General features: G+C 35.8%; 1 protein-coding gene across 1 annotated transcript in view; it reads left to right on the top strand.

Annotated features, from left to right (window-relative positions):
• COL19A1 (collagen type XIX alpha 1 chain) overlaps positions 1–23342 on the top strand; it is a 345794-nt gene that overhangs the window by 2896 nt on the left and 319556 nt on the right. Inside the window, exon 2 of the mRNA XM_019417657.2 lies at positions 10532–10658. Within this exon, the coding sequence (XP_019273202.2) occupies positions 10532–10658 (127 nt within the window). The remainder of the gene's footprint in view (positions 1–10531; positions 10659–23342) is intronic.

Below are 23342 nucleotides of genomic sequence, written 5' to 3'. Positions count from 1 at the left end.
TATTTGTGAGGCCCAAAGGGTCTCTGATACCTCTTTGAGAACAATCAAAAGGAATTATGAGATTGTAAGATTATTAGGTCATAGAGCCCTTCAGATGGAAAAATTAGGAAAACTGGATAGATAAGGAAATATATATGTTAATTTAAAATTTTAAGTGGTATTGGATCGTTGATATAGATATATCTGTGGAAACAGAGCTAACGAATTGATATCCAAAAAAATGTAGGTCACTCATAATGGTGGAAGTTGAGAATGGTATCAAAAAAAGTTGATGGAGACAATGATATTTCAGGGAAGTGTATCAGTTAACCAAACAAGTTGTTGAGGATGATGAGAATCAGTTAAGCTTGTTTAAAGGGGACCTGAGTTTAGAGACCCTCTGGAAGTAGGTGCTAGTTTTGAAGTGACAGGAGAAATAACACAGAATTTTGAGAAAATGTGGTAGAGTTGATCAGCTTTAGAGGATTATAAACATTAAGAACCAGGAAATATATTTTCTGTGAGGGAAGAGAAATTCAGTAATAGTATGTTTTGTGCGTCTCATTAAATAACTGAACTTATGTTCACTGAGCTTTCTTTTAGTAATTTTTTTCTATATTGGTCTGTAATTCTTCACCTCCTATCTTTCTGTAAATGTTAAGTCCATATCTGCATATATTACTTAACAGGTTGAACCTTTCATTTGTTTAATTTTGGAAACGTATTGCCTTAGACTGTGTTCCTACAAATTGATCGAGTACCTACTAAATGCTAGTGTTAAAACATCATTTAATGTTTGAACAAAACACGAATGATAAGACACTTTTTTTTCTGTAAGATATTCAGTATGGAGGGGGATGGAATGTACGTAAGTTATTAAAGTGCAGTATAGACTGTGCTGAAGCAGAGGTGGGAACTGAGCTCTATTAGATTGCAAGACAGTGAATAAATGAACTCTGTGATGGTTCCTGCAGACTTCATGGAAGACATGGTATTTGAATTGCATGTGGAAGGCAGAGTAAATGATCACCAGTTGGAAAGAGAACGGAAAGATATCCCAACAGCCAAAACTGCATGTGCAAAAGCCTGGCACATGTGGGGTAATTGTGAAGGGTTTTATGGAGTGGAGTTTGTTTGGAAGGAGGTAGCAGGCCATGAGACTGGTCAGATGAGTTGAGGACTCCACTAATGGCAAGAGAGTCTTGAGTGGTTCCCTTAGGAATAGCCAATGAAAAACCACCAGGAGACTTCAAAAAAGCAGAGCACTAAAGTGATTAGATCTGTTATGGAAATAGAAGTCTTGAGCAGTAGGGATATAGAATCAAGGGGAACGAGACTGAAACAGAGGAATCTAGTTTGGGGTCTCCTGCACTTTTACAGATGAGAAATGGTAAGGACGTGAAGTAAATCAGTTTTCGTGAGGATGAATAAGTTGGTATGGATTCAAAGGAACTTTGTAAAAGTAGATTTGATAGACTTGATAGAGATTTGATATGGGAGGGGTAAAGAATGAATTAAAGCGGATTTTGAAATGTCTAACTCAGATTATTAAGGTAAAAAGGATGCCTGTAATTAAAATATAAAGGTCAAGAGCTTTCTGTAGATTGTAATAAGGGCAGAAACCTTGCCTAAGCTGCATCCGACTTCTGCAAACCAACTTCAATTTCATTATTGGTGAAATTATGAAATAATGCTAAATCTAGTCCTAAGATGTTGAGATTTTTTGTCCTATTATTGGCTTGGAATTTAACTCTATAGGCATGTCTTTTCAGCTGGTTTTCTCTAATAGTTGATAGACTCTGCTCTAGCTTCACTAAAGATAGATTCTAAAGATTGGTAAAAGATGTGTTAACACCTGTTTTTTGGTTTTTTGTTTGTTTGTTTGTTTTGCTTATTTAAAAGATCTGTGACTTCACAACACTATGGCCAGATTTTCTTGGAGTTATGTACAGGCATATTGGAGGGTAGTCAAGAAGTTTGATTTAAGAATCAAACCCCTACCCAGTCACACGGCATTACTCTTTGTAATGAATGCTCTGAGAACATGGGTTTAGTCATGTAACAAATCAAACTTACTTTTTTAAAAGTTGAAATGTGTTGCTCATTTAACAGCCTACATAAAGTGAATCAGTACTCTTTTCTATTTTCTCCTTTTTCTTCTTTCACTTGTCTTTTCCGTGTTATTTTCTATTTATGTCTTAACTCTAACACTCAGACTCTTTACCTAATACCAAATTTCAAAGATGCAGAATGAGCATTATAAAATGATTCATGTTCTGTAGGCAGATTTGGTTTGGTTTACTCAAAAGTTTGTGCTGAGAAGCCCCTGACCATCTTATCTAGCAAGCCTACTATTTCATCATCCTATTTACTCTGCTTTCCTTTAGTTCCTAATGTCTGTCTTTCAAAGATGATGTGTATGTTTGTTTATTTTTGGTCTCCTTTACCAGAGTGACACCAGGGACTTCCCCTATTTGGCTCACTGCTGTATCCCCAGTGACTACTATATCCCCTGTGGCACATAGTAGGAATCTCATTGTATGGATGGAATGAAAGATTAAGGTTTTCCACTGCTCTTTTCTGTCTTTTCTATGCTCTGTGTACATTAATCTAGATTGACAAAGAATTTTTAAAAATCCATCTCCTAGAGTACCTGGGTGATTTAGTTGATTGAGCGTCCAACTTCAGCTGGGATCATGATCGTGCAGTTCAAGAGTTTGAGCAGCACAGAGCCCACTTTGGATCCTCTGTCCCCTTCTCTGTGCCACTGCCCTGCTTCCATTCTCTCTCTCTCTCTCTCTCTCTCTCTCTCTCTCTCTCTCAAAAATATATAAGGAATAAAAAAATTCATGTCCTAATTAAAATATTTTCAGTGTCATAGTTGCCTTACAGGTTTTCAAGAGCTGAATAATGGAAACTTAAAGGACAATGACTCCTTTTTAAATTGCCTTATGCCAACCAGTATCAAAACTATTCCACTTGGGCAAGGATGGTGAGAATAATGGGTTAGAAGTAGAGGTCATAGCCAGACCTTCAGTCGGTCTTTATCTCTTTGTTGTCATAGCATTGGGAAATAGGTTATAGATAGGGCTATCTGGATGATTTTAGACGGTTCATCGGCTCCTCGGCACTGTTGTCTGCTCAAGACTGGCAGTACTGGGAATACTCACACTTAGAACTTTGGTACTTTGTAGTGCTGGGAAAGAACTACAGCCTGGATCTGGATAGCTTTTTTTTTTTTTTTTTTTTTTTTAAGTTTATTTACTTATTTTGAAAGACAGAGCGATCAGGGCAGGGGCAGAGAGAGAGGGAGAGAGAAAATCCCAGGCAGGCTCCACACCACCAGTGGGGAGCCTGATGTGGGCCTTGGACTCATGAACCTTGAGATCATGACCTGAGCTAAAACCAAGAGTCGGTTGTTCAGCCAACTGAGCCACCCAGGCACCCCCCAGGATCTGGCTAGCATCTTGATAAAGAATAGCTACAAATTTAAAGGAAGTATATAGGGAAGTTAAAGGTCTATCTCACATCCTGATAGTAAACATCATGGTGTAACAGCACTGGCTTCTTAGTGAAGAAGAGCTGGACTTGTATCTCAGGCTCTGGGATCTTCTCTATGAGCTTTAATGTTTCATATCTGTAGAATGAGGGCCTGGTACTTGTCTTCTGTACTTTCCTTAGGCCCAGGCAACAAGGTCCCTGCTCTGGGCCTTACATTTTGGAAGGCCTTTATGTGGCCTTGCTCTGGATGTGCTTCTGCTCTCAGGGTTAGGAGTCCACAGATATAAGGGGACCCATCCACACAAAGCTCAAGCTGCTAGTTGAGGCTCTGGGAACCCAAGATCCTGAAATTCCTTGACCAAAGGACCCTTAGTCCTCTTATAAGATCTGGCAGACCTCTTCCTTGGATTCGTCTTTCCAGGGGCAAACCAAGTCACTGGTGGGAACACTCTTAGGCCCAAGCAGGTATCAAGGAGTGACTGCTTGCAGGTGTTATGGACAGAGCTTAGACTTATTGGTATCTTCCCATACATGTAGGTGAGGACCCTCATGGTGCAGACCAAGCCAAGAATGGGAAAAAGTGAGGGAAGAGCTTTGGTCCAGGCCAGAGTCTAGTTAATCCCTTGTAGCCTGCTGTATTCAATTCCAAACTTGACTTGGACTTTTTGTGAAGGTATACTTGCCAAGATAAAAGGAAAAAACATATTTCTTCTTAGTCTTATTAGCTTTATTTTTAACTTTCATATATTTAGACATATGTTATGTGGATCTCTTGTCCTATAATGTGATAGTGTTAGGAAGAGACATGCCTGCCTCTCAAAAAATACACATATAAAAGAAATTGTGCTTCAGAAAATGAGAACATGTGTAACCAATATTCCCCACATCCTTCTTAAAATGTATCATGAGCCATCTTTGTACAAGTTTTGAAAAAAGTGATTTGAGGCCTTTAGTAACATCCATATCCACATATATTATTCTGAGGCTCTTCATTGGGCAGTCCATTGGGACAGCATTGAAGGTCTGTGTTAACATTTAAATCTTACCTAAGAAGAGCAATAAGTTAAATTGTGACAACATTGGCTTGTATAAATTTATCAAACTATCTTGATGGTCATCTAGCTGAGGGGACAAAATAGAAAATTGGGAAGTTTTGATGATGGAGGAGATTGTGGACAAAGCCCAGAATTGAGAATTCCTGGAGGGCACTGGAGGTGGGTCCAGAGCAGCAAGAAGTAGCCTGAGGGTTCTGGGGACAGTGAGAAGGATCTGGAGGAGAGGTCCAGAAAGACCCTAAGGGAGGTTTTTCCCACCCTGCAACTGCCTGAAGCAGAGGTTAAGGATCTGGAAAAGGTGTTTTGTTTTAACCTATACAAGGATTTATTTTGAGACCTTTATCAAGTTTTTTTTTTTTTTTTTTCAAATGTTCCTAGTGGGAAAAAAAATGTTCCTAGTGGAGGGGAGTATATCTGTACTTAATCAGGATCAAAACAATAGAAACCTCAAATAGTAAACATGTTTTAAATGTATAAAGAGATGTACACCTGAAACTAATATAACCCTGTATGTTAACTATACTGGAATTAAAATAAAAAGCTTAAAAAGAGAAAAATTAAGAATTTAATGTACGAATAGATATTATGTTCATGGTAATGATCCTTGAAATATTATAAGATCTTAAAATGCTTGATGAATTATAAAAGATTAAATTATCATCACTACAGATTTAACGATAAGTATGTTTTTCTATATCTTAAGATTTGGAAATTGGCAGTCTGTTACTTATTTTAATTCAAAGAATGTTTATTGAGCCCCTGCTTTCACAGATACTATGCTAGCTGCTGAGGATAAGGTGATGGACAAGACAGACATAGTCTCTGCCTTCAAGGGAGAGTAGAGTTGAGTGGGGGCAATAAACATATGTCCACAGACAGAATTGTCTGAGCTAGAGAATAATGGGGCAAGGACACTTACCTGTCAGGTAAGAGCTCTTCCACCCAGTAACATTTACATTGAGAGGTGTAGGATGAACAGGACCCAGTGTGATCCAGGTTGAGGAAACAGCATGCACAAAAGTCCTGAGGTTGGAAAGAACATGGGAATTTGAGGGATAGGATATCAGTGAAGAGGACAGTACCAAGTGAAGCTGGAGAGGAGAGTAGGAGCTAAAGTACTCAGGGCCTAGAAGGCCATAGAAAGGCTTTTGGATTACATGTAAAGTAAAATGGGAAACCATTTAAAGCGTTAAAGCAGGGGAGTGACATGATTCAATTTTTATTTTAAGAAAAGCTCTCCTGTGCTATGTAGTAAGTGAATATGGTCAGAAGCTGATAGCAGATTTGAGGGGAAATGAGTTAGGAAGTTGTTGGGAATCTACACCAGGGTAACCTGAATTAGGATTATGGCAGAAGAATGGAGGGCAGTGGATGGATTTGAGATGGGTATGGGGTAATACTGATATGACTTGCTGATTGTTTGGATGTGGGAGATGGTGATAAGGAAGACAGAAGCATCAGCGTGATGCTTGAGTTCCTGGTTTGAGCATTTTGATGGGCACTAATTGAGACTGGGAAGAGCATGAGAAGAGTAAGTTGTGGTTGAGAATCAAGCATTTAACTTGGACATATTAAATTACAGGTGTCTTGTGCACCATCTAAGAGGAAATATAGAATAGGCAGCTGGCTACAGTCTAATGTTCAGAGAAGACTGGATTGGGGATAGAAATTTTAGATTCATCTGACAGGTACTGTTCAAAGCCAAGAAATGGTGAGATCACCTCAAGAGACATTATAAAGACAAGGTGGGGAAGGCCCACAGATCCCAGGATTAAGATATCAGGTAGCAAAAAGATTTGAGAAGGGATTTAGAGAGAAATCCCAGAGAGTGTGAGGGCTGGGATGACCAATGAGAATGAAGATTTCAAGGAGAGAGTAGTCAGCTATAGGAAGTACCACCAAGATTTGAATTAAATGGGGAGAACAAAGAATTCTCTCAAGTTCTTGCTGAACTTGGTGAAAGGCATTTCATTAGAGGGTGGAATGGCAATTCATCAATAACTAGGACATTTAGTCAACTAAACATAACATCTTATTCTTCAAGCATTTTGCATAAATGAGATTGAAGCTAAGTGCTATGAACCGCTAAGTGACTCAAGGAAACAGTTGGGAGACCTCAAGATTGAGTTAATATACATATGGCTATATAGCTCTCTGGGTCTTTGTTGCTGTAAGAGGGACCAAAGCTTCAATGAACATAAATTTATGGGTGCTTTGACATTTTCCCATTGTCCAAATATCACTATCAACCTCAGGCTGAGGAGACAACTAAACTTTTACTAATTATTTTATTTATTTATTTATTTATTTATTTATTTATTTATTTATTTATTTATGAGAAAGAGTGCACACATGCATAAGCGGAGGAGGGGCACAGAGAGAGGGAGAGAGAGAGAATCTGGAGCAGATTCCCCCCTCAGTGCAGAGCCTGACACAGGTCCTGAGATCATGGCCTGAGCTGAAATCAAGAGTCAGACACTTAACTAACTGAGCCATCCAGGCACCCCCAATTTTTATTATTATTTATGAATATGTAGAACAAACACTTATAATAGTAGGTAATTTGTATGAATAGTTAATATGTTCAAGGACCTCTACTATACTTTCCCCAGTTGTTAAATAATTTATTGCTAGTGTTATTATCAGTTTTCAGGTAAATAAACGAAGGCTTAGTGAGATTACATAACTTGTTTATAAGTGGCAAAGCCCAGACATAAGCCATGGTTTTAATCTCTATACTACACTGCTAATTTATCAACTAATAGAAGTCACTTAGGAAAAATGTCTATTCAAGTCCTCTGCCCATTTTTTAATTATGGGTTGGTTTTTTTTTTTTTTTTTTGGTGTTGACTTGTATAAGTTCTTTATATATTTTGGATATTAACTCCTTATCAGATGTATCATTTCAAATATCTTCTCCCTTTCAGTAGGTTGCCTTTTTGTTCTGTTGATGTTTTCCTCTACTGTACTAAAATTTTGTTGACAGTTTCACATCTGTGTTCAAAAGAGATTTGCCAGTAATTTTCTCTTTCTTACAATATCATTGTTGAGTATATTGTAATAATTTTGCTGCCTTAATGATTTACCTGTGTTCTCTTGGTCTATTCTCTGAAAAATTTTTTAAATGAAAGGTCAGTGATAATTCTTGCTTAAATATTTGGTAAAATTTTCTGATTTAATTCATATGTACCTGAAGATTATTTGCATGGTAATTTTTTATTGAATATTTAATGACTATAGTAGTGTAAAACTTCTTTTATTCTTGTCTATGTGTTAGTAATTGAAATCCCTTTAAGTAACAAAAATGTCTAGAAGATAAAAAAATTCGTGGTTAAAAATAAAAAAATCAAGGATCTCTGATAATTAAATTAGTATTTTTGAGTTCATTTATTTGAAATAGAATTAATTGCTTTAACAACTACTAACTGAAATAATAGGATAAGTTTGCAAAGTCATATGAGGATTAAGACTATATCTAGATGAAAGAGTTTAAAAGAAATAAGGCATAAAACCAGCTGTTTGATATTTAGAACCACACACGATTTTAGTGTTGCAATTGCTACTTCTAGCTATTCATCCAGAAATATCTAAAATCTTGAATTAATTTTAAAGTGCTGATCTTAGAGTATTTGGCACATGCAGAATACCAAAGATGATAACTTTAGTTTTTTTCTAGAGTGTGTACTGACAACATTTAGACATTGGTGTGATGGATTCTTTTATATTTGACTCTTGAATAAAATTTAAATGATGGCAAATAAATGATTCAATATTATTTGCATATTTAGAAGTCTTAGAATAGCTATTCTAATAATACTGCAATTGTTAAATACACTGAAGGAGCTGTTATATTTTTACTTACAGTTTATTTTCATGTTACTTCACTATATAAATTAATTTGCATACTATTTAAGTTTTCCATTTTAGGGATTCTGTTTACTAAATCTTTTACTGTAATACCTATAAAGTAGTAGTCTATATTTAGAAAAACAAATGGTTATGGATGATAACACATTAATGTTAAATATGATGCCAGTGGTAGGCTCAGGCAGGAATTATATATATCCATTCTTTTCTTTAAACATAAGGAAAGATTGCTTTTCACATGTATGTATAGTAATCACTCCAGTAGCAGTGATTATTCCTCCCAGTAACAACATAGTTATGTTTATAGAAAATGTAACATCAGTTAAGACAAAATGTGTAACACTAATATATAGAAGAGAAAATAGAATTGTGAATAATAAGATTATATTGTAAAAATATAAATCCATTGTAGATGACACCAAAAGAACAGGTGACAAGAACAATAGGTAAATTGGATGACATAAAAGTAAATTTCTTTGTAGCAAAGGACACAATCAAGAGAGTGAAGAGGTAACCCACAACAAGGAGGAAAATATGGGCAAATCATATGTCTGAAAGGGACTAATATCCAGAATATATAAAGAACTCCTACAATTCAACAATAGCCAGATTATAAAATGGGGAAAGGATTTAATAGGCATTTCTCTAGAGAAGATATACAAATGGAAATAAGCATATGAAAAGACCTTCAACATCACTAATCCTTAGGGAAATGAAAATCAAAAACATAATGAGATACCCTCTCATACCCATTAGGATGGTTGCTATTAAAAAAATAATAATAAGGTTGATGAGGATGGAGAGAATTTGGAACTGTTGTGCATTGTTCGTGGGAATATAAAATGGTGTAGCTGGTATGGCAAACAGTATGTTGGTTCTTAAGAAAATTAAAAATAGAATTATCATATGATCCAGCAATCCCGTTTCTGGGTATGTACCTAAAAGAATTGACAGCAGGGTTTGGACAGATATTTGTACATTCATGTTCATGGTAACATTATTCACATTAGCCAAAAGGCAGGAGCAACCCAAGTATACATCAGTGGATGACTGGATAAACAAAACATGGTATATATATACAGTGCAATATTATTCAGCTTTAAAAAAGGAAGGAAATTTTTGGGTCTCCTGGGTGGCTGTCTGTTAGCCACTGGACTCTTGATATCAGCTCAGGTCATGGTCTTACTGTTGTGGGATTTAGTTTGCATTGGCTCCATGCTGAGCAGAGCTTGCTTGGGATTCTCTCGCTCTCTCTCTCCCTCTCTCTCTCTCAAAATAAATAAATAAACTTAAAAAATTAAAATAAAAAGGAAGGAAATTCTGACATATGCTTCAACATGAATGAACTTTAAGGATATTATGCTAAATGAAATGAAGTCACAAAAGGATAAATACTGTATGATTCCACTTATATGAGTTACCTAGAGTAATCAAATTCATAGAGTCAGAAAGTAGAGTGGTAGTTGCCAAGGATTGGGGAGGGAGAAATGGGGAGTTAATGTTCAATAGTTATAGAGTCTCAGTTTTGCAAGATGAGAAATTATGGATGATAGTGATGATTACACAATAATATGATGGTACTTAATTCTACCTAAAAGTGATGAAGATTTTAGATTTTATGTTAGGTGTATTTTACCAGGATTTAGAATATGTATATATATATATATGTACATATACATATACATATATATATATACATATATATGTGTATGTATATATATACATTTATATATATACACATATATATATATATATACACACACATATATGTGTGTGTATATATATATATGTGTATATATATATGTCTATATTTCTAAATTGCATACATAAAATCATTTTAAAGTGGTATAGCTTTAAAAAACACATGAAAAGAAGAGAAAATTTAAGTTATAAGAGGCTGTGTGGACATTGATAATTAGGAAGTAATCTGAAAATATTTTTGAAACTTTTTAATACACACTAAGGCGTATATTGATAAATTATGTATAACTACATATATAATCATATATCCAATTATATAATTCTATGTAGTGTAAAAATCTATTGTGTTCTCTTTGGTGATGAGGATTTTCTAGAGATAATGATGAAAGGAATTGTAAGCTCAATTCCAGTATTTTGTTTTGTTGCAGACCTGCAGCCACTTGTTCACATGGTTTCGAGGCACAATGAGGCATGCTGGCTCTTGGAAACTTTGGCTCTGGATGGCAATGCTTCTGCTTCCTGCTTCCACTTCCGTGACGGTCAGGGACAAGTCAGGTATCCAGGCCACCTCTTTTGTCCAGTCACCAAATGTTATTTATAGTCTTCAAGTTATTTTTAAAACTCATCGAAGTAAATTGTTGGGGTTAAGGAGGCCATAGATTAAATCTACAAGTACAAAATAAATTCATTCTTTTTTCCCCTTGACCTTTAATTTTGCACATTGAGAATTTCTAAAATCACCTCATTTTCCCATATTAGTCTAAATAGCCTTTCCTTCCTTTCATTGATATTTACTAATATAAATATATGTGTGTGATTCTCTGCATGTACTTTTCTTCTTTTACCCCTTGTCGTAAGTTAGAAGTACATACGTCTATCACTAATTAGGATTAACCAGGGACATGTCTAATCTTAATTAGGGAAAAGTGAAAACTAGGAGATATAAAAGGAAATGTAGTTTAAGTAAGTTTTATAGTATCTCAGATGAAATGTACAAAAGATGAACAGTTGTTAGAGCACTTAGCACTAAATAGATATTTATTTGCAGTTATTAAATTATCACCTTCACAAATATTTCCAAAGGGCTTGAAGGCAGTTTGAAACATTTACTCTCATCTCTGATTTTTAAAAATAATTACATGCCTAATTTGGAAAACTTTTCTTGAACTTTGAGTATGTATACACTACTGATTTAGATGTACTTTTAAGTCAAACTAGACACACTAGAGAAGCCATTTGCTAAGCAAAGAGACACTTCAACTCTCCTACGCAAAGGATCGCATATAATGTATTCTGACGGTGGTCACATATGATGATGCATTCTGAAACTATGAGTCTTATTGTGCCTACTATTTTGACTATATCTTTAAGAAGTATTGCTAAGGGGTATAAACACGCTCTAGTAGAGACTTCTGAGTTTGAAGCACACATAAAAACAGTCTAAGATATAACAAATCTTAATCTCTTAGTGTTATGTAAGTCTTTGTGATTTTTTTAAAAATTTTTTAAATTTATTTTTGAGAGGGAGAGAGAAAGAGAGAGAGAGAGAGAGAGAGACAGAGAGAGACTGAGTAGGGGAGGGACAGAGAGAGAGGAAGACACAGAATTGGGAGCAGGCTCCAGGCTCTGAGCTGTCAGCACAGAGCCTGATGCGGGGCTCCAACTCACAGACTGCGAGATCATTACCTGAGCTGAAGTCGGACGCTTAACTGACTGAGCCACCCAGGCGTCCCAGTCTTTGTGATTTTTGTATTAATTCATCAGGAGGTGCATTTCCTAATAATCCACATGAAAGTTTGAATATTCTGCCACTGTATCAATGATATCCTGAGGCTGTCATGCTTTTTGGGGGGAAAACACTTTCCTTCCTCAGTGAGAAATAAATCAGAAGTGACTCATGGCAAAAGGAAGTCCATAGGGCAAGGGGCGTTCACTCTGATAATGTTTTGACTCTTAATTTCTTTATGTCCTCTCCTTTTTTTTTTAAATTTATATCCAAGTTAGTTAGCATATAATTCAATAATGATTTCAGGAGTAGAATCCAGTGACTCATCACCTACATATAACACCCAGTGCTCATCCCAACAAGTGCCCTGCTCAATGCCCCTTGCCTATTTAGCCCATCCCCTCACTCAAGATCCCTCCAGCAACCCTCAGTTTGTTCTCTGTATTTAAGAGTCTCTTATGTTTTGTCCCTCTGCCTATTTTTATATTATTTTTGCTTCCCTCCCTTATGTTCATTTGTTTTGTATCTTAAATTCCACATATGAGTGAAGTCATATGAAATTTGTCTTTCTGTGACTAATTTTGCTTAACATAGCACACTCTAGTTCTATCCATGTTATTGGTAATGGCAAGATTTCATTCTTTTTGATTGACAAGTAATATTCCATTGTATCTATGTACCACATCTTCTTCTTTTTTTTTATTTAACTTTATTTTTTATTTTTTAAAATATACATCCAAATTAGTTAGTATATAATGAAGCAATGATTTCAGTAGATTCCTTAATGGCCCTTACCCATTTAGCCCATCCCCCTACCACAACCCCTCCAACAACCCTCAGTTTGTTCTCCATATTTATGACTCTCTTTTGTTTTGTCCCCCTCCCTGTTTTTATATTATTTTTGTTTTCCTTCCCTTATGTCCATCTGTTTTGTCTCTTAAAGTCCTCATATGAGTGAAGTCATATGATTTTTGTCTTTCTCTGACTCACTAATTTCACTTAGCATAATACCCTCCAGTTCTATCCATGTAGTTGCAAATGGCAAGATTTCATTCCTTTTGATTGCTGGGTAATACTCCATTGTATATGTATATCACATCTTCTTTATCCATTCATCCATCGATGGACATTTGGGCTCTTTCTATACTTTGGCTATTGTTGATAGTGCTGCTATAAACATGGGGGTGCATGTGTCCCTTCGAAACAGCACACCTGTATCCCTTGGATAAATGCCTAGTAGTGCAATTGCTGGGTCGTAGGGTAGTTCTATTTTTAATTTTTTGAGGAAGCTCCATACTGTTTTTCAGAGTGGCTGTACCAGTTTTCATTCCCACCAGCAGTGCAAAAGGATTACTCTTTCTCTGCACCCTCGCCAACATCTGCTGTTGCCTGAGTTGTTAATTTTAGTTATTTTGTTTGTTCCCTCCTTTTAAGAAGCATTAGTAGGTAATGTGATTTGCAACTTAAAAGGAGAGGATAAGACTTCTTTGGTTAGAAAGGAAAATGAATCTTTGGTTGAGATGGACACAGTTTTAGGGACATGCTAGTGCATAATCAATGCTTTTAACAATAATAATGATTTGAAGGATCTACAATAAATCAATTTCCAGTTTTAGTTTGACCAAGAATCATCTGGGGTATTGATTCCTAAATCCCACTCTGAGATTGCCATTATGCAAGACAGGCTGGGGTGGGATTCAGCAATTAATTTCTTTAACAGACTCCCCACGTGAATCTAATATGATATGTCTAAGGAAAACACTTGTAGAAATACTCACCTGTGGGAGTATTAACCGACATTTTTGTCTTTTTTTTTTTTCTTTTTTAGCTGGTTATCTTGCATCTTACCTACCAGGTTTTCTTTATTTTATTTTATTTTATTTTATTTTATTTTATTTTATTTTATTTTATTATTTTTTGTTATTTTTTCCTTTAGTAACTTTTTTAAGTTAAAAAACCATGGTAGGAACCCAACATGGCATCTACTCTCTGAAGAAATATCTAAGTGTATATATAATTCAGTATTGTTAACTATAGGCACAATGTTGTGCAGCAACATTAGAACTTAATCATTTTACACTACTGAAACTTCCCCATTTTGGAATTCCCCTGAATGTTTTGCTTTTGCAGCTTTCGTATCGCAATTATTTTCTTTTTAATTTTTTTAATGTTTATTTATTTTTGAGAGAGAGAGAAAGACAGAGACAGGGCACGAGTGGGAGTTGGGGCACAGAGAGAGGGAGACACAAACCGAAGCAGGCTCCAGACTCTGAGCCACCAGCACAAAGCCCAATGCAGGGCTCGAACCCATGAACCACAAGATCATGACCTGAGCCGAAGTCGGACACTTAACCGACTGAGCCACCCAAGTGCCCCATGGTATTGCAATTCTTTAATCAGGTTCTATTTATTGTATGTAGGACTACTAAAATGCATATATTCTGGTCCAATTAACTTTACCAAAGTTATCTTTCTGAAAGATTTTCCTAAGGAGTGTGAATTCAGAATTAATCTGAACTCTTAACAAGATTCACATAACATGAAGCACTGAGAGAAAGTAATACAGACAAAAATTAAGAGTTGATTTTTATCAGGCTGTTTGGTAGAAGGTGCTCCTGAAGCAACACATACTGAACATGCCATGGCAATTGCTTAACTTCAGGTATCATTTGCATTAACTGAAAATGTTTGCACAGCACTGTCATAAGGATTATTGAAGAATATGACACGCTGGGCATGGCCTGACAGGGGGCTCTTGTGTCTTGTGTCTCTGATTCACAGTGCAAGGTTCCCTTTTTAGTTTCCTCATGTGCAGACCTGTGTGTGTGGTCACTAACCATTTACCGGAGGGAAGTGATTACATCTAAAAATAAAATATAACAAATCTGAGGGAGAGGCTAGGGTTTCAACTTTGGAGTCTGTGAAGTTGTCAACAGTCTACTGTTAAACCTAAATATACGAAGGATAAATTGAGTCTTTTAATTGCTTTATTTTAACTCTATAGTATATTTAATGATACTTGGAATATTGTTCCAGTTGGGATAGAATTCAAGAGTAATATGGAAAGATGCAATACAACTTGAATTTTAAAATCTTGAAGCCATTAAGAATTCAGTTATTTCTTATTCTTTTATCAGTTTTACTATTACATTGATATTATGAGTTAAGGCATATTTATATATTTTCATATTGTAGATAAATAATTTGAATGTGGCAGTTTTAGCTCAGTTGTCAAAAGAGAATCATATTAAAGAGAAGAGAATTGTATTAAAAACATACATTGTATAGATCTTAAAATCTGCATTAAATTTTCTTAAAACTTTCCACTGTGATAGAAGTTTATGTATTATGTTTATGTAATTAAAGTTTCCTCTTTTTCTTTTACTTTCCTAAATCTGGTCTAAGGCCAAGTACTGAGTTATCATCAAAAATAATAAAAACAGAAGACCAGAGTAAGGAAATGCAGCAAAAAACATACCCCCAAAACAAAACAAAACAAAACAAAACAAAACAAAAAACAAACCAGACTTGATAAAAGGAGAGATGATAGAATGCCATTTCTTTTACTTACGGTAAAACTTCATGTTAAGTGTCTAGATGGAATTGATTATAAACTTAGGCCCTAGACCATACACATATACCTTTTAAAGCTAGTTTACTATCAATTATAAGGAAAAACTGTTATTCTGAAATTTGGCTTTTATTAATTGAAACACACTGCACTCTTAATTAAACTCAAGAGTGGAAAGTATGCTATCGTATGGAGAGTTTTGTGTTTTTAAGAATTCCTCATGTTCAATGTGGTGCCATGTAACTGACAAATATGCTATGTAACTCCTAAATTTTTAAAGTGGAGGAAAATTTCACAATTATAAATAAATATTATAGGTCCTAACCAGGTATTCTTTGGAGGAACAGCTTTGTTTTAAAAGCAACAACAAGGGGCGCCTAGGTGGCTCAGTCGGTTAAGCAGCCGACTTCGGCTCAGGTCATGATCTCGCGGTCCTTGAGTTCGAGCCCCGCGTCGGGCTCTGTGCTGACAGCTCAGAGCCTGGAGCCTGTTTCAGATTCTGTGTCTCCCTCTCTCTGACCCTCCCCCATTCATGCTCTGTCTCTCTCTGTCTCAAAAATAAATAAACGTTAAAAAAAAAATAAAAAAATAAAAACAACAACAACGACGACAAACCCACAAGATGCTATAAGGATTTTGTGATCTTTTGTGACTTTTCTGTTAAAATAGCTGTGTTCTCACTTTTTTTGTTTTCATGTTTGGTCACTTTTCCATATTATTTTTGTTATATTCTGGTCCATCGATCTTTACCTATTATTTATTAACCAGTGTTTTTCTCCGAACCTGGGACACTCTGTAATCCTTTTCAAAGATATTGTCAAAGTAGGAAATGTACAGGGGCCTGCGGGCAACCTGTAACAATAAAATAAAAAGGACTGCTTCCCCTGCAGTCCAACGGGAAGTCTGTTTTAGTCTTTTTTTAGAAAGTGTGAAACACCTAAAGGTCTTCTTTGCTCTATTTATGAAAAGAAAAGAAACCAATTCTGTCTCTTGGGTAAATTGCTACTTTTCACGTTCCAGACTCTAATCTTGAGGCAAATGCTGTGTTATAGGTTTTGTTACTAAAAGTAAAGAAAACAATTTTCTTTAACGCATGTTAGAAAAGAAGAGTGATAAATAGAACATCTATGCAGCTAGACAGATTTTAATTGTGATTTTACAGGTAATAATAGCTCCATAATGTATTGAATGTGTACTTCTGAAGATATGAAGAAATAGGAAAAATAAAGCAAGAAAAATGGACGAGGGAGAGAAATGTTGAGATTTCTCAGGAGGTAGTCCTTTCCCATCTTTTCTTCTCAACTCATTCTGCGTGTAATCTCTTCCGTCCTCATGGCTTTAAATGTGATTTATATTCTAGTACTCCCAAATTTACTTCACACACTAGACCTCTGTTTTGAGTTCCATGCCTGTATTTCTATCTATCAATAACTTAACAATTTGAATTTCTTAATGGCACTTCCAACTTAACATTTCTTTCTTTTAAGTTCATTTATTTATTTTGAGAGAGAGAGAGTGTGTGTGTGGGGGGGTGGGGAAGCAGGGGAGGGAGGGAGGGAAGGAGAGAGAGAGAGAGAGAGACAGAGAGAGAGAGAGAGAGAGAGAGAGAGAGAGAGAGAATGAGAATCCCAACCAGGCTCCATGCTGAGAGCACGGAGTTTGAACTCACGAGCCTCAAGATCACAAGCTGAGCCAAAATCAGGAGTTGGATGCTTAACTGACTGAGCCACCCAGGCGCCCCCAACTTAAGCTTTCTAACTCCTTCTCTCTTCCACCACAGATTAATTTATTCATTGACAAATCTTTTCTTCCTCAAGCGGGACTCATTTACAAAAACTAAATTTTTACCCAGACAGCTAAGTGAACCAATTCCCCTTCCTCCCTACATTCGGTCCTTTATCAGGTTATGTTGATTCTTGCATCTCAATTACTCCCCCTGTTTTCATCTTCCACTGTCACCTCTTTAATCCATGCTACCATCATACCTGGCATCACTGAGTATTAGCATGTGAGCAGGGTTGCCGGACAAAATATAGGACGCTGTGTTAAATCTGAAGTTTAGATAAATAATGAATTTTTTAAGTGTAAGTATGTCCCAAACATTGCATGGAATATACCTATACTAAAAATATCTTTGTTATTTATCTGACATTCAAATTTAATGAGTATCCTGTTTTGGTTTCCTTCTGTATTTGGCAATCTTACATGATATGAAGGGAGGAGAGGTTGTTTATTATGTATAGGGTGGGCAGGGAAGGCTGCCCTCATGAAGGGACATTTAAGCAGAAACATGAAAGTTGTGAGAGACTGAGGGATGTGAACACCTGGAAAGAAGCATATACCAAGGTCCCAAGGAAGGAAGGTCCCACCTGCTTGGCAGGTGGCAGAAATAACAAGAAAGACTAGGAGACTGTAATCAGGTGAATGAGGAGGAGAAGGTGAAGGCACATTTGCTACTGAGAAATGCATCTGTGCTCCGTATGTTACCAAAATCTGATTTCTTTTTTTCTTTTTTTTAACATTTATTCATTGCAAAGAGAGACAGAGTGTGAGTGGGGGAGGAGCAGAGAGGGAGGGAGTCAAGGAATCCGAAGCAGGCTCCAGGCTCTGAGCTGCCAGCACAGACCCTGACACGGGGTTAAAATCCTCGAACCATGAGATCATGACCTGGGCCGAAGTCGGACACTTAACCGACTGAGCCACCCAGGTGCCCCCTAAAATCTGATTTCTAACTTTGCGAGATCAAAGGCTGGACCTTGGGATCTAGTAAATTCACCAAAGCAATAAATACTGCCCTGTGAGACTTCTTGGGAGATGGTTGACCCTTGCCCTAGAGGACTCTTCCCAGAAATGTGAACAGGTAGGCTTATGAAAGTATATCTTTAAGTAACATGTCTTCCCTAAAGACTTCTATAATTGACAGTTAGGTGAATATTGTGATGTCATATTATACCTTAAATACATTGTTATTTAAATACAAATGTGTGGAAACGTGCACTTTAGCAAAGTTAAAATATAACTTACATTTCCACTAGAAAAATTATATATTTTCTTTCTTTGCCATCAGTAAGGTAGTATATAAATAGCTTAATATTAAGAATCTTTAACACATTGTAAGAAGTGTAACAGAATGCATTTATATTTATTTTTCATCATGCCTCCAATGTTGACTGTTCTTTTTGTCTTTGTAGTGCATAAGTAATAACCTTGCCTCCTGGCTTTTCCCAAAGGCCAGAGGCCTTTGTGGCCATGGAGAGTGACTAGTCTGTTTGCAGTATGAACATCAGCAACACACACAAATCTTCTAGGTATTAAATCAGCCGAAAAAAAAAGAAAAACTAAAAGAATGGGTTTTAACCAGCTAGGCTTCTTAGTTGTTTGAGAGGATAAAGAAGTAATTCAACATGCCTTCAGTGAATAGTAAGAAAAAAAAAGTGAGAAAGCGGAACTCAACATGTCTTCAGCGAATACTATATTAAACTAAAGATTTTTGTGTGAATGGGTATAGAAATAAGTATCAGAACAATGATAGGAAATATAGGTTTCAAAAAACAGGTGAACTAATCTCAAAGAGAATACTTAGCAATATAATGGAAGGCTCAGCCAGCAGGTAGGAACACAGTATAAGGATTTAGAGATTAAGGGAACAAGGGATTTTTTTTAAAGCAACCTTGAAACTGAGAGCCTGAACAAAATGCATTTCTACTAAAGAATAGAGTGTCATAGATACTCTTACTTTGTTTAGAATGTGGTTTTAGGAAGCAGTGTTTAATACAGAGAAAAAGTTGTCTGACTTCTTAGGAAAGAACCTATTTCTTATAGGAAATGGGTTTTATTTCAACTTCGCCATTGAGTCACTAGGTGATCTTGGGCAAAATTGTCTAACTTTTCATGAATAATTTGTTCTTAGGTCCTCAGGATTCTAATTTTTAGAGAGATATAAGAGTAAAATATTTTTTTAAAAGTATGTATTTTTTTGGTACATAATCAAGGTAAAATCTAGATAATCTACCCATATGAGACCTAGACGCCCTCCTTTGAATATCCTTCTGACCCCGTGAGCTACCCAGGTCCTTCAAGCCAGTTCAGGAGGAAGGTGGGTCTGATAATCACTAACAATATCTTAGAATGAATTTGTCAAAAACCTTTGCATTTGCTCTTCAAAAGGTCTGTCGATTAAGGGTCCCTAAGTAGTGCATGTTTCATGGTGAAATTTTAGTAGTAATTACTTTTGGAACATTCCAGAGAGCCTTTGCAGTGACACTGCTGCAATGATTCTTCTCTGTCTACCTGTTGGGATGACATTTGGATCTTATCAGTTGTTCTTTAAGGTATATGCACATTCACTCAAGAAGTGTGCTTTACTTTATTTTAAAATATATGTGTCAATATTTATAGAAAATAATACAGCCAACTTGTGAGAGCCACATCTACTGCTTTGCCATTTGTATGCAACGGATCCCTAAGACTCATGCATTCAGATGATGGCACCTTGAATCTTACCCCCAAATAATTAACATTTAGTTTTCCTTTATTTTGTTCAGGTTTTCACAATAAAGCACATGCTCTAAATATGTGAAGCTACATTTGATTTTCATAAACTAAAGATTTTAGTGGAGACTTACTTTCATGAATATTGCTGGAAATGTTGAATTCCATTCATTTCAAAGTGACAGGTTTATTACTTTGACATCATCATATGTTCATTAAGTCTTTGGAAGAATTTAAGACAGACATGTATTGTTTCCAAGTTGGTAGTAGGCCAACAGACCCCTTAAGATGAAAGTATCATAGTAGAAACTCCCTTTCTGCTGTCATGAGATTTGTTTTGTCAATCATCTGTTGGGCTTTCCCTACATATGTTGTGGAGAATTTAAAGTTAATCTCATTTATTACAGTCATATAGTCATTCAAAGTCACTATAAAAATTTGATTAGAATTTCAGTTTTGTTTTTCAGGAATCATTTTTAGCTTAGTTTCTTACAGACATGCTGTTTTCCTCATGTTGATGAGGTACTACACATACAAAGCGTCAATCTTAGATGCATAGTGCAGTGAATTTTTTACATACACATTTAGACATCTGTGTAACTGCCCCTCAGACCAAATTATAGAATGTTTCCAGAACCCCAGAAGGCTTTCCTCTATCTTCTTTCAGGTAATATCCCACCAAGGTAGCCAGTACTCTGATGTAGATTAGTTAGTTGTACAGTCTTTTGAACTTCATATAAATGAGATTATACAGTCTGTATTCTTTTGGGAATGGTATTCTTTTTACTTAATAATGTATCTGTCAGATGCATTCCAGTTGTTGCATGTGTCAGAAGTTTATTCTTTTTTATTGCTATACAATTTTTCATTGTATATAACCACAATTTATTCATTTATTCCCTTGTCAGTGAACATTTGGGTTTCCATTTTTATCTTATTATGAGTAATGCTACAAATGAATATTCTCTTCTAAAAGGGATATTTACACTCATTTTTTTATGCTCATTTTTCTTGGGCCATTGAATTTCCAAGTCAAAGAGTTCATGTGTATTTAGCTTTAGTGAACACTGTCAGTTTTCTGAAGTGGTTGCATTGATTTCCACTCTCACAAACCATGTGGGGGAGTTCTTTTGCTCCACATTCTCATCAAAACTTGGTGCTGTCAGTTCTTTAATTTTTAGCCATTTAGTGGGATCTGATCATGGTCCTACTTTGCATTTCCTAGATTACGAATGATGTTGAGCACATTTTCACATGTAGGTTGGGAACGTGGATCTTCACTTTTGTGAAGTGTTTAGATTTTTTGTGAGTTTTCGAAACAGTTTTTAGTCTTTTTTTCTTGATTTATGGGAGTTCTTGTTTATTCTGGTTATGATATGTTATTGGATAGACATATTGCAATAGTCTGTGGCTCCTTTTCACTCTTTTAATGTCCTTTGATAAATATTTTAATTTTAATGAATTCCAATTTATCAATCTTTTGTAATTGGTGCTTTCGGTGTCCCCTTACGAAATCTTTACTACTCCAAGTTTGTGAAGATCTTATGTCTTTCTGTAGCCCTTTATTGTTTTACATTTCACATTTAGGTCTAATATCATCTGTAATTAATTTCTCTGCATGGTGTGAGGTAAGGATCAAGATTTAGTGTTTTTCTATATGGAGATCCAGTGGACCCAGAAACATTTATTGGAAAAACAATCCTTTTCCCACTGAATTACAGTGGCACCTTTGTGGTAAATAAGAAGACCACATGTTCTCGGGTCTGTTTTGGACTCTACTCTGTTCCCTTGATCTCTTTATATGTGTCCCAATACCACATTATAGAAATTTCTGGTATCTGATAGTGTAATTGTCTGGCTTGTTCTTCAATTTTGTCTTAACTATTCTAGTTTTCTTGCTGTTCCATATAAATTTGAGAATCAGCTTGTCAGTTTCTTGCACACACACACATATGCTCACCCACACAACCCTTTGGTATTATACTGATTCTAGAGATAAAACTGACAATTGACACCTTAGCAATATTGAGTCTTCCAGTGTAAATACTTGGTTTAACCTTTCAGTTATTTAGGACTTAAATCTCCCTCAGCACTGTTCTCTAGTTTTCAGTACAAAGATCTTGAGGAGATGCTTGGTTTTTATAAAAATGACTATGAATTCAGATTAAAAAATTTGGTAAAGTTTACAAAATATCCAATTTTACTATCTATTCAAATCTGCAATCATGTTAATATTTCTGAAATAGGAATTTCCAAAGTAGCTAAGTAATCTCTGAGATTATTCAGTACTACAATTTCACGTGTTTGTATTGCAGTTTTTAAATCTGATTAAGTGACAGCACTATTTAGAATCTGATTCATTCTTTTAGTTAAATATATTTAGATGATGCTCTGTCACCACCCCTGAAATTCATGATACATTTGTTAAATGAAGGGCTGAGGAGCTGAGCAGTTGAACTGAGATTCAGTACTTTCCACTTTCCAGAGAGCAAGAAAGCAATTTAGTTTTAAGCAGTTTATCTCCCTCACTGGGTGTTGTATGGCAGCCAATTTGACAATACATTGTATTTAAAAAAAAAAACACTTTTAGGTCAATAAACTCAACCAGGATTTTAGACTTGGAGAATTAAGAATGTGATTGTGTGATGCCATAATAGTTAATTAATTATTTTTAGAATATCTGTCCAGTTATAGTTATAGTTATAACTACCTATATATAGTTATAACTACTATAGCTATAGTTATAGTTACCTTGACATATTCTAAAAATTTGCTGCATTTTTCTCACAATTGACTCTAACCTTCATAGAATCTAGCCTGAATTAGATTTAAGCATATCCCAGACAACAAAAAGCTAATGCATGCATATATATTACTTTATTAAGGTGTTGTGGTAGTATTGAATGTATGCATTCGCTGTAAGTAGAGACTAATTTTACCTTTTATTTTTTAAGTTTCATTAGGTGCCTTAGCACATAATTAGTACTTTCTCAATGATTTTATCTAATTTTTAAAAGTATAGGCCACTTTTGTATGGCAGATGTCTTTGCTTTGTAATTTTATTGTGATAATTTCCATCTGTGTTGCTGCTTTAGTCAATTCAAGCTGTTCTAGGAATGTCCTAGGTTGGGTGGCTTAAAGAATAGACATTAATTTCACACAGTTCTGGAGGCTGGGAAACTTCAGGTCAGGGTTCCAACATGGCCAGATGCTGGTGAGGGCCCCCTTCCTGGTGTCCTTATATGGTGCAGAGAAAGGAGGAGATATTGTTTCTCCATCCCCTAAGGACGCCAGCTCCATCATGAGAGCTCTACTCGTATGACCTCGTCCAAACCTAATTACCTCCCAAAGGCTTCACCTCTAAATAATACCTCATTGGGGATCAAAGCTTCAACATATGTATTTTGGGGGGACACATTCAGTCCATAGTAGTCCCCTTCTCTAAAGTGTA

The sequence above is a fragment of the Panthera pardus genome, unplaced genomic scaffold (genome assembly GCF_024362965.1).
Source record: "Panthera pardus isolate Hobbes unplaced genomic scaffold, ASM2436296v1 HiC_scaffold_17, whole genome shotgun sequence".
Lineage (NCBI taxonomy): Eukaryota > Metazoa > Chordata > Mammalia > Carnivora > Felidae > Panthera > Panthera pardus.
The sequence above is the reverse complement of the archived record's forward strand: the minus strand, read 5'-3'. Positions and strand labels throughout refer to the sequence as shown.